This window comes from Aquarana catesbeiana, linkage group LG01 (assembly GCF_042186555.1).
Source record: "Aquarana catesbeiana isolate 2022-GZ linkage group LG01, ASM4218655v1, whole genome shotgun sequence".
Taxonomy (NCBI): domain Eukaryota; kingdom Metazoa; phylum Chordata; class Amphibia; order Anura; family Ranidae; genus Aquarana; species Aquarana catesbeiana.
Window position 1 is genome coordinate 110,835,886 of NC_133324.1, and position 16,067 is coordinate 110,851,952.

Consider the following 16,067-nt stretch of genomic DNA (forward strand, 5'->3'; position numbering starts at 1 on the left):
TGTAAATAATGTGATATTCTTTAAGTGATAGTTTGGCTCCCTCTAGTGTCCTTTCTATTTAATGCTATAAAGACTTTTGTTGATTTCATTAAAGCCACACTCCAAAGCATTGTGGGAGATGTAGTGAATGAGGAAGTGACTCATGGGCTTAAACTCAGTCTGTGAACTACTGACCCACAATGCCCAGTTCACCTACCCACAATGCCAGGTCAGAGAACAGCCTGCTGGGTATGCAAATAAAAGGAGCAGCGCGGCCATTTTCCGGTCTCTTGGGATGCCATTCAAAGCCTGCCTGCAGGGAGGTCTGTGTGCGACCAACAGACTGCGGCCTGGAAGGTGTGGAGCGGAATCCTTTCGCCTCTGAGGAGCTCCAGAGCACAATCAGCTGGACCAGCGTGCGGATGGACCGGAGGATCCAAGATTTCTAGAGCTTTCCTGCATTAAAGTCACCGGACATCAGAAGGAGTGGTGCGGTGTGACGGCGCCAGCTTGGATCGGGACTGAGATACCAGGAAAGGAGTCTTGCAAGCATCTGGGCCCGTTGTGGTGAGCGGGCACTTGCCCAGATCAGTAGAGAGTACTGTTATTGTGTGATTTGGTCACAGACTGCTGGTGGGACCTGTAGTCCCACAGAAGTGATCTCAATTATTCACAGACCGCATGCAGTGGAACTTTGACATTTGTTTCTCTATCCTATAAAGTCCATGCAGAATTACACTCACTGCTAAGGAAAGGAAGTGTTATAAACCTCTACTTGTTTCCTCGTTTTGGATTTACAAATACTGCAGTTATAATACTATGAGCTAGCGAAGATTCTGAAGACAAGGAACTTTTATCACCATTTATTCTACATCTGTAACAATGCATTGCCGCCTACGGGGGCCCTTGAGTACAGGAAATAAACACATTGTATTGTGCTGCAATATTGAGGTGTGTGTGTGTGCTCGGAGGTTTCAGTGGGAGAGTGCTCAGTATAGCTGTTGATTAGTATTGAGTACCTGTCCCGCTATGCACCTGTTTGCATATGCTATCTATGGTGATTCTTGAATACAGTGTCACATTTACATTGACTGTTTTACCATTTACTGTCTTTGAACTACCACACTGTTCATTGTGTTAAACTTCTACTTCAGTAAACTTTCATATGGTTAATTGATACCCTGTGTGAGTTTCTATCTTTATTACAGCTGGCGCAGTGACGGAGACAAAGGTTACGGTAAAAATACTGTATAGTACAATCTTGGTTTGAGAGTAACTTGGTTTGAGAGCGTTTTGCAAGACAAGCAAAATGTTTTAATAAATTTTGCCTTGATATACAAGCAATGTCTTGATACAAGAGTAGTGTCATGTCACAACTGAATATAAAAAAGAAGAGAGGAGCCTCTAAGTGTAGCAATATGGTTACATTTAATGAAGGTACAACATTTTGCAACTTATTGCTACACTTAGAGGTGCCTCTCTTCTCTTTTATACCCTGTAAAAAAAATGCGTTGATATACAAGTGCTTTGGATTACAAGCATGTTTCTGGAATTAATTATGCTCGCAAACCGAGGTTTTACTGTATAGTGTATCTTTGCTGTGTTTCTCTATACTGCTGGGTCTTACACTAATATCACCATACCGGTGTGCCAGAGGGGCTGAGACTTTTCTTGGGGTTGATAGGCAGGGTGCAGAATTGAACATTTATCAGCAGCTCCTACTGGGGTCAGTGCTACATAAGCATCTGTGGGGCATCCTCAAACGGAAGGTGGAGGAGCACAAGGTCTCTAACATCCACCAGCTCTGTGATGTCATCATGGAGGAGTGGAAGAGGACTCCAGTGACAACCTGTGAAGCTCTGGTGAACTCCATGCCCAAGAAGGTTAAGGCAGTGCTGGAAAATAATGGTGGCCACATAAAATATTGACACTTGGGCCCAATTTGGACATTTTCACTTAGGGGTGTACTCACTTTTGCATAGCTCCCAACTGTCCCTGATTTGGAGGGACTGTCCCTGATTTGGAGCAATGTCCCTCTGTCCCTCATTCCACCTCATTTGTCCCTCATTTTGGTCTGATCTATATACTTGTATATAAAATGCACTTTTTATCTATCAAAAAGTGTTTTACAGTGCTAAACCTTTTATCTGATTTCTAAATTGCTGCATTTGTAAATTCCAAAAGCCAATATAAAGGAATAGTAGTGGTTAAAAAAAGCACTTATGGGTTTAACCAATCTTGTTTTTTTGTTCAATTCTCCTTTAAGGGGGCGTGGCAAGGGGTGTGTCCTATGCCTGCATACTTTTGCTGATAGGTGTCCCTCATTCCCATCTCAAAAAGTTGGGAGGTATGCTTTTGTTGCTAGCGGTTTAGACATTAATGGCTGTGTGTTGAGTTATTTGGAGGGGACAGCAAATTTACACTGTTATACAAGCTGTACACTCACTACTTTACATTGTAGTAAAGTGTCATTTCTTCAGTGTTGTCACATGAAAAGATAGAGTAAAATATTTACAAAAATGTGAGGGGTGTACTCACTGTTGTGAGATACTATATATATATATATATATATATATATATATATATATATATATATATATATATATATAGTAGAGAGGCAGGGTTAAGAAGGGGTTAATTGAAGAGGGCAAGTACTTCCCCTTCAGACCTGCTTATTGCCAGCTGGACTGAAAGTGTCAGAGGAGCTGTTTGGATAGGAGGGAGAGACACAGCAACATGCTGTCTGAAAAGATCCATTGCTGGATTGTATACTTGCTGGGTGATCTTAACCACATAAAAGACTGTAGTTCTGATTAGAGCCACAAACTATTGCCTGTGTGCTGTGGAACTGTGTGACAAGACAAGCCTGTCGTGTCTTCTGGTTTTTTTTTTGCCAGTTTGCTGAATAAAGCCATTTTTATTTTACTGGACTGTCTATGAGCCAGCTGTTCACCCCTCATATATATATATATATTTTATAGCCAGGCTTCATGAGGTATGCAAATGGCCTACACCTATAGCAAGGACTGTATTCATCTTTGGTCAAAGCTGCACAGATTGTTTTGATCTACAGATGCCCCTTTTCTGCATAGGCATTTTTTTCTTTGTTTTTTTTGTAAAGTTGAACTAACCCTTTAAAAAAGAACCAACGCCTTCTTAACTTTATAGCAGTAGTAAACTTTTGAAAAAAACAAATGTTGTTCCTGGGTGGTTTAAGTCATAATGTGCTAGTATGCACTCCATACGAGCACCTTATGGGATACTTACCTTAAAAATGAAGCCCTCCAGCAGCGTTCTGTCACCGCTGACAGGGCTTCCATCATCACCGTGTCTTTCTTCTGGGTTCATGACTATGGCTGCTTAAATGACCGAGCCATGATGACGTCACACCCGCTCATGTGCACAGGAGTCATAGCCATGGCACAGAGCTCTGAAGGGACGGCATACGTATGCCGTCCCTTCAGAGCGCATGCGTCAGTGACATCACCGGCTGCATCCTGTGTGCATATAACTCTTAAACACTACAAGTTTAGGAGATATTCATTGTACCTACAGGTAAGCCTTATTATAGACTTACCTGTAGGTACAAAAGCAGAGTTTACTACCACTTAAAGCCAAGGAGGCTGCCATCTCAGGCTCGGTTTGATCTGCTCCATTGATGTGATCAGCTATAACACCAGCCATTTGATGGCTTTACAGCTCGGTTGAGAGCACAAGCAACTGTGACCATCATCAATGACGACATGCCTTAGGCTGGGTTCACGCTATTGCGAATTGGATGCGTTTTTTTTACCACATCCAATTCGCATGTCAAGAGATTGTGACCGGCTCTGGTGCGAATTGCACTGGGGTCCTGTGCATCTTCTGGTCTATTTCAGGTCCGAATTCAGCCAAAAATGTGTGCTGAAATGGTGAACAGAGACGCACCGGACCCCTGCTGTGAGCCACTCCATGCTGCAGTGTGAACCCAGCCTGAAAGCAAAACTAAATCCTCCTATACTTTTCAGCCAAGGAAGCTGCCATCTTTGCCTCTGTTTGATCTGCAACTGCCATGGTGCTGCACATGTGATCAGATAGGACACCAGCCATTGGTTGGGAGCACAAGCAAATGTGACAGTTAGCATTGCCGGCATGCTGGGAATTTAAAGAGTTTGTAAAGGAGTTTTTTTTTTTTTTTTTTTTAATAACAAACATGTTATACATACCGGCCCTGTGCAATGATTTTTGATTTTGCACAGAGCAGCCCAGATCCTCCTCTTCTCTGGTCCCCTGCCGGCGCTCTGGGCCCCTCCTCGTTGCTGAGTGCCCCCAAAGCAAGCCGCTTGCTATGGGAGCACTTGTGTGTGCTTGTTCCAGAGCTGACTAATAAAACACAGAGAGCGCGGCTCAGCCCCACCCCTGCTCACTTGCTGTAATTGACAGCAGCATGAACCAATGGCTCTTGCTGCTGCATCTCAGCCAATGAGGAGGGAGAGACCCAGGACAGCCGCGGCTCTCATGCACATCTCTGGATTGGGTAAGTATTAGGGGGGAGCTGCACATTGAAGGTTTTTTTACCTTCATGCATAGAACCACTTTAACTGTTTTTTGAAACCATTAAATCAATGAGTTTAGTTCTGCTTTAAATGTAACTGTTAGGTGTAGGTCCCCTGTAGCGGTTTCCAATCAATTAAACAGTTTCCCAAAACAAGTTCCATTCAAGGCATGCCATGAACGATAAGAGCCGGTTCACACTGGGGCGACTTGTCAGGCGACCTAGTCGCCTGACAAGTCGCCTCCTGTTCTGTACAATGGAACCGTTCTAATCGGAGCGACGCAAATCGCTCCGACTTAGAAGAAAGGTTCCTGTACTTCTTTGGGTGCGACTTGCATAGACTTCTATACAAAAGTCGTCTTGCAAGTTGCCGCGGCAGTCGGTGAGGCGACCTGCAAGTCGTGCCGCTTCTAATGTGAACCGGCGCTAACTGTCACAGTTGCTTCTGCTGTCAGTCAAACTGTGAAGCCATCATCAGATTGCTGGTGTCATAACTGATCACATGTGCAGCACCATGGCAGCTGCAGATCAAACGGAGGCCAAGATGGCAGCTTCCTTGGCTGTAAAAAATGTATTTTATTTATTTCAGGTGCTTATATAGCGCCGTCAATTTACACAGCGCTTTACATATACATTGTACATTCACATCAGTCCCTACACCCTCAAGGAGCTTACAATCTAAGGTCCCTAACTCACATTCATACATACTAGGGACAATTTTGACAGGATCCAATTAACCTACCAGCATGTCTTTGGAGTGTGGGAGGAAACCGGAGTACCCGGAGGAAACCCACGCAGGCACAACATGCAAACTCCAGGCAGGTAGTGCCGTGGTTGGGATTTGAACCAGTGACCCTTCTTACTGCTAGGTGAGAGTGCTACCCACTACACCACTGTGCTGCCCTAAATATAGAAGGGTTTAGTTTTAAATTGATGGGCTAAGTTCTGGTTTAACTCCAGTTGCCGCACAGCATACACTCACTGGCCACTTTATTAGATACGCTTTGCTAGTAGCGGGTTGGACCCCCTTTTGCCTTCAGAACTACCTTCATTGCATAGATTCAACAAGGTGTTGGAAATATCCCTCAGAGATTTTGGTCCATAGTGACATGATAATCTCACGCAGTTGCTGCAGATTTGTCGGCTGCACATCCATGATGCAAATCTCCCTTTCCACCACATCCCAAAGGTGCTCTATTGGATTGAGATCTGGTGACTGTGGAGGCCATTGGAGTACAGTGACCTCATTGTCATGTTCAAGAAAACAGTGGTGAGATGATTTGAGCTTTGTGACATGGTGCATTATCCTGCTGGAAGTAGCCTTCAGAAGATGTGTACACTGTAGTCATAAAGGGATGGGCATGGTAAGCAACAATACTCAGGTAGGCCGTGGTGTTTAAACAATGCTCAATTGGTACTAAGGCTGGATTCACATCTAGGCAGTTTTAGTGCTTTTTGCATTTTGCAGATTTGCACTACAGAACGTGTTCCATAGGAAACCATGTTAAATGGACTGTAGTGCAAATCTGCAAAAAGCACTAAGGCTCGATTCACACCTACGCATGTTGCTTTTGAGCGTTTTTGGAGGTTTTTTTTTCATGCTTGCCACGTTTTTGAGCAGCATTTTTGCCGCGATTTTGCCGTGATTTTGTCGCGATTTGCGTTTTGCGTTTTTTTTTTTTTACAGTTTTTTTTTACAGTCTTAAAAAAAAAATAAAAATAAAAACAAAAAACAAAAAAAAACGGCAAAAACGCATCAAAAACACTGCAAAACGGTGCACTTGCGTTTTTGATGCTTGTCCATTGAATTCTATTACATGCAAAACGCTGCATTTTGCATGAAAAAAAGTCCCTGACCCTTTCCAAAAATGCAGAGAAACAAAAAGGCATTGATGTGAACATGTTCCATAGGAACCCATGTTAAAAAATTCCCGTGCATTTCTGCAAAATGCAAAATGCATCAAAAAACGCGCTAGTGTGAATGGAGCCTTAGGCTATGCATGTTGCTTTTGGGCGTTTTTGGAGGTTTTTTTTTCATGCTTGCCACGTTTTTGAGCAGCGTTTTTGCGGCGTTTTTGCCGCGATTTTGCCGCGATTTGCGTTTTGCGTTTTTTTTTTTTGTTTTTTTTTTTACAGTTTTTTTTTACAGTCTAAAAAAAAAATTAAAAAAAATTTTTAAAAAAATTTAAAAAAAAAAAAAAAAAAACGGCAAAAACGCTGCAAAAACGCTGCAAAAACGGTGCACTTGCGTTTTTGATGCTTGTCCATTGAATTTTATTACATGAAAAACGCTGCATTTCGCATGAAAAAAAGTCCCTGACCCTTTCCAAAAATGCAGAGAAACAAAAAGGCATTGATGTGAACATGTTCCATAGGAACCCATGTTAAAAAATTCCCGTGCATTTCTGCAAAATGCAAAATGCATCAAAAAACGCGCTAGTGTGAATGGAGCCTAAAACTGCATAGGTGTGAATCCAGCCTAAGAGGCCCAAAGTGTGCCTAGAAAATATCCCCCACACCATTACACCACCACCACCAGCCTGAACCGTTGATACAAGGCAGGATGGATCCATGCTTTTATATTGTTTATGCCAAATTCTGACCCCAGCATCTGAATGTCGCAGCTGAAATTGAGACTCATCAAACCAGGCAACGTTTTTCCAATCTTCTATTTTCCAATTTTGGTGAGCTTGTGCAAATTGTAGCCTCAGTTTCCCGTTCTTAGCTGACAAAGCTGGCACCCGGTGTGATCTGCTGCTGTAGCCCATCTGCCTCAAGGTTCGATATGTTGTGCTTTCAGAGATGGTATTCTGCATACCTTGGTTGTAACGAGTGGTTATTTGAGTTACTTCTGCCTTTCTACCACTCTGCCTATTCTCCTCTGACCTCAACTGTCTCTCACTGGATATTTTCTCTTTTTTGGGCCATTCTCTGTAAACCCTAGAGATGGTTGTGGGTGAAAATCTCAGTAGATCAGCAGTTTTTGAAATACTCAGACCAGCCCCTCTGGCACCAACCACCATGCCATGTTCAAAGTCACTTAAATACCCTTTCTACCCTATTCTGATGCTCGGTTTGAACTTCAGAAAGTTGTCTTCACCACATCTAGATGCCTAAATGCATTGAGTTGTTGCCATGTGATTGGCTGAATAGCAATTTGTGTTACCAAGCAATTGAACAGGTGTACCTAATAAAGTGGCCGGTTAGTGTATTGCGTAAAGTTGTGCGCTGAGAGGGCGCTCCCAACACACTGACTGTCATTGACACTCCCGGACAAGGCCTCTGATTGGGAACGAACAAGACGCCAGCCGATCACAGAGATCACATGATACAGACACTGCGTAACCCCCGGCAACCCTTTTAGTGAGGTTTAGCTCCCCGGGAGGTACCATGTGACTGCTGTGATTGGCATTATGCTTTGTTATTCAGCATCAGTAGATTATATACATATGTAATGATCTGTTATTTATATACTTAAAGGAATGTTCCTGGAATTTATTTTTAAACCTAAGCTAGCTATTTGCGCAATTCTTCCTATGCTCCTGCCATGGATCGTATTGCCAGGCTGGCAGGAAAACGTTGATGTGTGTGTGATCAAAGATCGGAGGTGATTCACCCTCCTCACCTCACTCATCATCAGGTAGTCAGTTTAAAATCCGTGCACAGCCCTGACATCCGCCTCGTGTGGGCGTCAGTGTAAACACAGCTACGCCCACTCCCACGCTTACGCAATTTGCGTAGGCAGACCGTACCGTCTACCTGCCCCTACGTAAAGTCTCCCCGCACACACCCATGGCAGGTCTATACGCTAAAGGCGTAAGCAGGTAACCAGCGCAGAAGCGCTGACCCCTCGCTATTCACAGAGCGTTGCTAGGTGGTTCGCGGATCCCTTTGCCTTACGCCGTTTGCGTACCTGGCCGGAAAGGCTTGTTCCCAGGTTACGCACAATTCGAAGCTCGCAGTCCCCGCCCCCCTCTCCCGGGCTCCGCCCTCCCTCAGGCCCCGGGGGTTGTCCCACACGAATGTAAACCTGGCCCCAGGAAGATGGCGGCTGCGGCGGGGAGTCGGAGCTCGTCGTCCGGCAGTCCGGAGACGGGGCTGGAAGTGGTGCCCGGGGAAGGCGGAGGGGAGTCCCGGGAAGACTGGAGGAGGAAGCAGCTGAGAAAAGTGCGGAGCGTGGAGACGGAGAGGAGAGCGGAGCTCGAGGCGCAGCACACAGCGGGAGGCAACGGGGAGCTGCTGGACTCCGGCACATTCCTACCGGCGACCGGCAACACCGAGGAGCTGACCGGGAACCACAGCACCGGGTATGTGGGGAGGGACTACAAGGGGCAGCGTGCCGGACTGTCACCTCCAATGGGGGCTCCGTCCTTCCAGGGAGCCCCTCCAACTGCCACCGCTGACCACTGCCCTCCAACTGCCGCCGCTGACCACTGCCCTCCAACTGCCGCCGCTGACCACTGCCCTCCAACTGCCGCCGCTGACCACTGCCCTCCAACTGCCGCCGCTGACCACTGCCCTCCAACTGCCGCCGCTGACCACTGCCCTCCAACCGCCGCCGCTGACCACTGCCCTCCAACCGCCGCCGCTGACCACTGCCCTCCAACCGCCGCCGCTGACCACTGCCCTCCAACCGCCGCCGCTGACCACTGCCCTCCAACCGCCGCCGCTGACCACTGCCCTCCAACCGCCGCCGCTGACCACTGCCCTCCAACCGCCGCCGCTGACCACTGCCCTCCAACCGCCGCCGCTGACCACTGCCCTCCAACCGCCGCCGCTGACCACTGCCCTCCAACCGCCGCCGCTGACCACTGCCCTCCAACCGCCGCCGCTGACCACTGCCCTCCAACCGCCGCCGCTGACCACTGCCCTCCAACCGCCGCCGCTGACCACTGCCCTCCAACCGCCGCCGCTGACCACTGCCCTCCAACCGCCGCCGCTGACCACTGCCCTCCAACCGCCGCCGCTGACCACTGCCCTCCAACCGCCGCCGCTGACCACTGCCCTCCAACCGCCGCCGCTGACCACTGCCCTCCAACCGCCGCCGCTGACCACTGCCCTCCAACCGCCGCCGCTGACCACTGCCCTCCAACCGCCGCCGCTGACCACTGCCCTCCAACTGCCACTTCCTGTCTCCGCTGACCACTGTCCACCAACTGCCACTGCTGACCACTGTCCTCCAACTGCCGCTTCCTGCCACCGCTGACCCCTGCAACTGCCACTTCCTGCCACCGCTGACCCTTGCAACTGCCACTGTCCTGCAACTGCCACCTCTGTCCTGCCACTTCCTGTGACCAACTGTCCTGCCACCCCTGACTGCTCTCCTCAAACTGCCACTTCCTGTGACCACTGTCCTGCCACCGCTGACCTCCAACTGCCTTTTCCTGTGACCACTGTCCTGCCATTGCCGACTGCTGTCCTCCAACTGCCACTTCCTGTGACCACTGTCTTGCAATTGCACCCCTAAGTGTGGCTAGCAGATATGCATTTTATCATGTAACAAAACGCATCGAGCTCTGCAACTAAAAAAAAGTGCGGGAGCTTCTTTGGAACGCTTGTCATGTATAGAGCTGACTATTTAAGTAAATGGGTTTCCTACGCTCTCGTGTGGGGGGAAAAAAAGTGTAAATGAAAGCGCCCATTACCGCAAAACGCAGATATGAATGGGGCATACAGTGTGTGTAGGCGGGTGGCATCGGGATCCAAAAAGCATGAAAACAGGTCTACGTATGCGTTCACTTCTGCGTGTGATCAAGAAGGGACATGGCACTTTAAAAAATTATATTTTTATCACTTTTATTCCTATTACAAGAAATGTAATCATCTCTCATAATGGGGATGACAGGTCCTCCTTTATGGAGACATTTGGGGTCAATGCTGCATCCCTCTACACAGTGTATACAGCAGACAGAGGGCTGGGCGCTAACGTCTCAGCGATGGTGGACGTTGTGACAACATATCACACTGTTTTTACTTTTTAGGCTCTATTCGCACTTCTTGAAACTTGGCAGGCATGTGACTTTGGACACTAAAATGGCACCCCATGTATTTCAATGACAACCGTTCAAATATGTGCGACTTAGTCGTTCCTGCACTACTTTGGTCTGAATGTCATGCAGCTTGAGCGCCGCAGACTGCAACATAAACCCTCAAAAGTCGCACCTGAGTGTTTTATAAATGTGGCTGTTGTCCATTATCACTGGTCAAAGCCAAAGTTGCGTCCATGTCGCACCCGTCCATAGTTGCGTACATTTTTTTTTTTTTTTTTTTGGTGCTGTGCAAAAATATAGACATGCTTCTTTTTTGTGCAACACATCTGCATAGTGTGGACAGGGCATATAGACAATTTTTTTTGTTTGTGGTGTTTTTTTTTTTTTTTCTCTTGTGTCCCTGTTCACACTGGTGCAACTTGTTCTGTGATTTGACAGGTCCAAATCGCATGACAAGTCGCACCCCATTGTTAGCAATGGAACTGTTTAAATGAGAGCGATGCTTGTTTTTGTGGTTCCTCGCCCTTTTGAAAAAGAAAAGGTTCCAGCGCTTTTTTATTTATTTTTTTGCAACTTCAGGTGCGACTTGCAAAGACATCTGTGCATGAAGTCGCATGGACCTGCAGCTTTGATATTATGAGCTTTCAAGTGAATTTGGATGATTTCAAAGTCAGATTGGTTGTGAATGGGGGCGGAGCCTGCGTTGATCAATGCACATGGTGTGAATGAGCCCTTATGCACCCACCTCCAGTGCAGTGTTCCATGCACACTGTAAGCTTAGAAAGGTCAGAAAACCGCTGGATGAAAAATGCTTAGAACAGTGTTTTTTTTTTTTTGTTTTTTTTTTTTCTTTCCTTCAGGCTCCATGCATAGCTAGTGTGCATGGAGCCTGATAGTATGACCAGTGCACATAGAGAATAGTGTCTTCTGTGTTCTTGCTATGAAGATCAATAGACGTGGTGTGAACGAGTCTTAGGGGTCAATTCAGAAAGCTTTAACAGAAGGTTATGTGAACAGCCATGTGATGGTTATTTTCAGATATCATTGGACTCAGCTGAAAATAACTGTCACTTTTTTGTGAACAGGATGTCTCCTCATCCCGGTGTGATAGGTTTGAGAATTGATGAGGTTTCCATCTGCTTCTATTTGGTTGTAGAGGTTCTGCAGGACATAATGCAGTGTCATCAGCTGTGTAGCAGTGTCCTTGCTGATCATACAGGGACAGCAGCCAGTCTAAGTTTGGCCGTGTGTTTTCAATGAATGCCGACCCATGTGTGGAGCCCTGCTGGTGGTCTGTCATTGTCCCCAGCTGGCCTGTACATGTGAACTCTCCCCTGTCCATCCACGTTCTCCATACATCAGCCGATGACAGCAGCTGTGCCTGCCCAGAAAATGCTGCATAACCACACCTGGCTCCCCTGCTGGATAAATAGACCCGCATGGTGGTCCTGGAAATGAGCAGCACTCCTCCTCCTCCATTTGAAGCCCCTATTCACCTGCAGTGTTTTTTATAGAAGTATAGACGTGTCTTTCTGCATTGGCAATCTTTTTACTCCTGGGTGGTTTGTCATGTCATTGGTATGAATAGAATACATTGGAAATAGACGTGTTCATTGAATGATTATGGTGTTTTCCCTAAACGTCTTTCAGGACAGCACCTGAGAGAGTGGCTCCTCCCACTTGCCAACAGGAAACGCCTCTTCCACCAAACTTTTAAAGGACGCTCCTTGCCACATGTTGCCAGTTTACGTTCCTCTGGCAGGGAACACTTAGTGGGGAGTCAGGAACTCTTAGGTGCTGTCCTGAGAGCTCAGGCTTCCTGCTCCCCCGTTTTGTTTTACCTTGGAGAGCTTTTTCCTCCCATTCCAGAGTGCTGCTGGATGGGCTCCTTCTCCCTCTTTAACCACTTGCCGACCACCCATCGCCAAATGACAGTGTGGGTGGACGTCATATGATGGCGCACCCGAACGGCCGCTCCTGTGCGCTCTCGGGGTGCTCAGCGCGGTGGTCGCGCCGTGTTGCTAGGACACAGCGCGACCCCGATCTCTTTAATCATGTGATCGGCTGTGTCCAATCACAGCCAGTCACTTGTAAACAAGGGAGTGCCGGTAATCCGCTCTCCTCGCCCTCACATGGACAGAGTGTGGCAAGGAGAGCCGATCAGTGGCATTTCGTCGCAGGGGACTGTGTGAGATGCAATCGGGGTACTTATGATCAGTGCCCTGATAACATTAGATTGCCAGCAACCAGTGCCCACCACAGCCAGAAATCAGTGCCCATTAGTGATGCCAGTCAGTGCTGGCTTTCAGTAAAGCCCATCAATGCTGCTTATCCATGCCGTCTATTAGTGCCCACCAGTGCCAGCTATCACAGCCTGTCAATGCCCCATAGTGGCACCTATCACTGCCCATAAGTGCAGAATATTAGTGCCTCCTCATCAGTGAAGGAGAAAAATTACTTATTTACAAAATTTACTGACCAGAAACTAAAACTTTTTTCAACATTTTCGGTCTTATTTTTTTCCAAAAAAAAAAAAAAAAAAAAATCCTAGCAGTGATTAAATACCACCAAAAGAAAGCTCTATTTGTGTGAAGAAAATGATAAAAAAAAATTTCACATGGTTACATGTAGCATGACCGTGCAATTGTCATTCAAAGTGTGACAGCGCTGAAAAAATGGCTTGGGCAGGAAGGGGGTGAATGTGCCCTGTAGATAATTGGTTAAAGTGCTGCGGGCGCCACTACTACTCCTGGGCAACGTGTGTATGTGTATATATATATATATATATATATATATATATATATATATATATATATATATATATATATATATATATATATATATATATATATATATATATATATATATATATATATATATATATATATATATATATATATATATTTTTTTTTCTTTTTTTTTTTCTTTTCAACCGCCTGCCTTCTCTAAAAATGCCACCGCCACCGGAAGTGAGGTATCCGGATAGGGGCTGCGTCCACAGAGCAGGCGCGTGGTGTCATTTCCGCTGGAAGGTGCAGGGGGAAGGGAGGAATTGAGCTGGTGCAGCGGCGCTATTCGAGTCCAGAACCGGCGTCCTAGACGCACACAGCATACCTCGTGGTACTGGGACAGGCACCAGCGAGGCCCAGGTACGGGGCAGATGTGATACTACTGCCCTATTTTTACTATGGGGTCTCTCTCTCTCCCTTTCTACCACAGTTCACCTTTGGTGACATGTTACACCCATATTTAGGGTGTAACATGTTACCAAAGAGCACCTGTCCTGTCTGCTCCCCACTGATCTCTCACTGTGACAGTGAGCAAGGGATCCCCTCCCTGCAACCGATTGTCATATTTCATAAACAGTGCGGCCCTGCAGGTCTTCACCCACACGTCTGCATCATTCACTCAGTTTCCTGTGAATGGATGAACTACAAGTACCATCTTCCATTGCAGCAGACGGCTTGTAGTCCTCCAAGAACTGCGAGCGTGCTGGTGAGCATTCTCGTAGTTCATTGGTTCCTCCAGCAGTTTGGTAACTGTTTGCCTGTACAGGCAGACAGCTAACTGAGAGTCGGCAGGATCCTGGCATTGCACCCCAGATCTGCTGATCGCAGGTATAATGCTTTACTGAACTTCTCTAAGTCTGCCTCCCATGTGGACCCCCCCCCCCCCCCCCCCCCGGCACCGCATTTGTTGATGTGCACATTGGCTCTGATCGGCATTTGGGTCCTAGCGGAGCTTGTTGGCACATCTGCACATGTACGGGTGATTCACATCGCACGTGCAAATACAGGAAAGGTTTCGGACTTCCCTGGTGGAAGTCTTTGCGTGGGAAACCCTAAACATGCAAAGATGGCCGGGGACACTGGAGCATGTACAGTTGTGCCATAGGACTCTCTTGGCACATCTGTGCAGGGGGTAGGGAGAAGTTCTCATCTAGGTGAGAAAAATCACTTTGTGTTTTTTTTTTTTTTTTTTTTTTTTTTTTTTTTTATTGTCCATTTGTTGAGAGGGTGGTGGTGGGGTGGGGGGGGGGGGGTCAGCACAACATGACCTTTAGGGTGAAGGTCTTTAAAATAAAGGAGAGAAAAAAGTGTGGAAACAAGTAATGCAGCCACCATATCTAAGGACAGGTAAGCTGCATTATAATGTGTGTTCTTTAGTTATAAATAATGCTTATTTCCCAGCTTTTGGGATGCTTTTTGATCCCGTATATTTTAAAAGCTATAAATTTATAGAACTGTATAAAGCCTTTAGAAGGAAATCTAAGGTGTGTCCAGGTTTTTAGCATTAAACAACGGCTCTTCTAATGTTGAATAGAGGCAGTTTGATGTTGATGTCGTGGTGCATTGTCATTTTGTGTATTGTTCCTGACTTTGTCAATGTCGCAGATATTGTGCCTTCGTTAATTATGCAAATGATGGTTGGTCCCGGAGACGTGGACGACAGATGCTGGGGGGTGGACTGGGCACAAATGTACTGCTTTCATTTCACTATTGTAATAAGCTGCTGTTCAAACTCGGCTGTAACTGTATAGAAACTCCCATCTCTGGGCTGTAGCATTGGGTTACAAAGCCCATGGGTGTTCCTTTTTGTCTGACTTTCTCTTCTGTGGCTTTTGTGCACATTTTGATGAGCTGAAGTTTGATTTTTGTGGCTGCAGACAACTGGTATAGGAGGAGTTAATCCAGATAAGGCTTCTCTTCTCTCCTTTTTTTTTTTTCTGCTTATATGCAAACATTGGGGTCATAGAAGCCCTCTTCCTGTCAGCTGCCTGCCTTGCCTCTTTGCTGCTTCATTGGACTACACAATGCTTGTTCTGTCTGTGGCTCGCTCCCCCAACACGTTTACCTGCCTCCTGCTCTGGGAAGGGGGTTCTGCTCGTTGGTTTTGATGGGACCTGTTTTACTTTGTGAAGGCTCCTCTGTAAATGGAATTACATGCGTACAGGTAAGTCGCTTTATCCTCTAATCTGTTGCTTGCTGAAGATTAACTCTTGCTGCCATGTGGGTGTGTGAGGTTTAATTGCCTTTTTCGAAAACAGATTAGAGAGGCTACAAGATAACAATAGGTCTTGTTTTATCAGTGTTTGTAAAGTAAAACCTGTTTGTGTTTTGTCATTACCGACCCCAAGATTCTATAAGCGGAGATTTCAGAATGTTAGTACAGATGATGAAGAAAGCCAGCTATAAACGCTCTTTAATACAATGGTTAGTGATAATGACATTCCATATTCTGTTTACACGGAGTACATAATGGATGCTATTTCTGAAGTATGTTAAATGCTGTGTTGTTGTGTTTTTTTTTTTTTTTTTTTCGTTTGGAGAATTTTGTTTTGTGCATGTGACTAGTCCCTTCCTTTTTTTTTTTTTTTTTTTTTTAATGCTAGTTTGTATTTGCCGTGTTTTTAAGTTGTGATAGCTTGACGGTTTGTAGGCTTCGGAGCAGTCGGGTCCTTTTTAATTCTGTGTTGGAAAGAGTTGTTGTACGATGGTTGGAGTTTTTCAGGTCGCATGGCTGTGTTGGCATGTTTTTGTGTGCAATTGGGAAACCTTTGTGAG

General features: G+C 46.2%; 1 protein-coding gene across 4 annotated transcripts in view; it reads left to right on the forward strand.

Moving 5' to 3' along the window:
- The first annotated feature begins 8,494 nt into the window (after positions 1–8,494).
- MAP3K1 (mitogen-activated protein kinase kinase kinase 1) overlaps positions 8,495–16,067 on the forward strand; it is a 115,207-nt gene continuing 107,634 nt past the window's right edge. The window contains exon 1 of one of the 4 annotated variants that reach the window (XM_073622911.1): positions 8,495–8,820. In XM_073622911.1, coding sequence (XP_073479012.1) covers positions 8,558–8,820 — 263 coding nt within the window. In that variant the 5' untranslated portion in view covers positions 8,495–8,557. Of the gene's footprint in view, positions 8,821–15,068; positions 15,457–15,501; positions 15,717–15,809; positions 16,063–16,067 lie in introns of those variants that run through there. The other 3 variants (XM_073622936.1, XM_073622918.1, XM_073622927.1) reach the window with 3 other exon arrangements.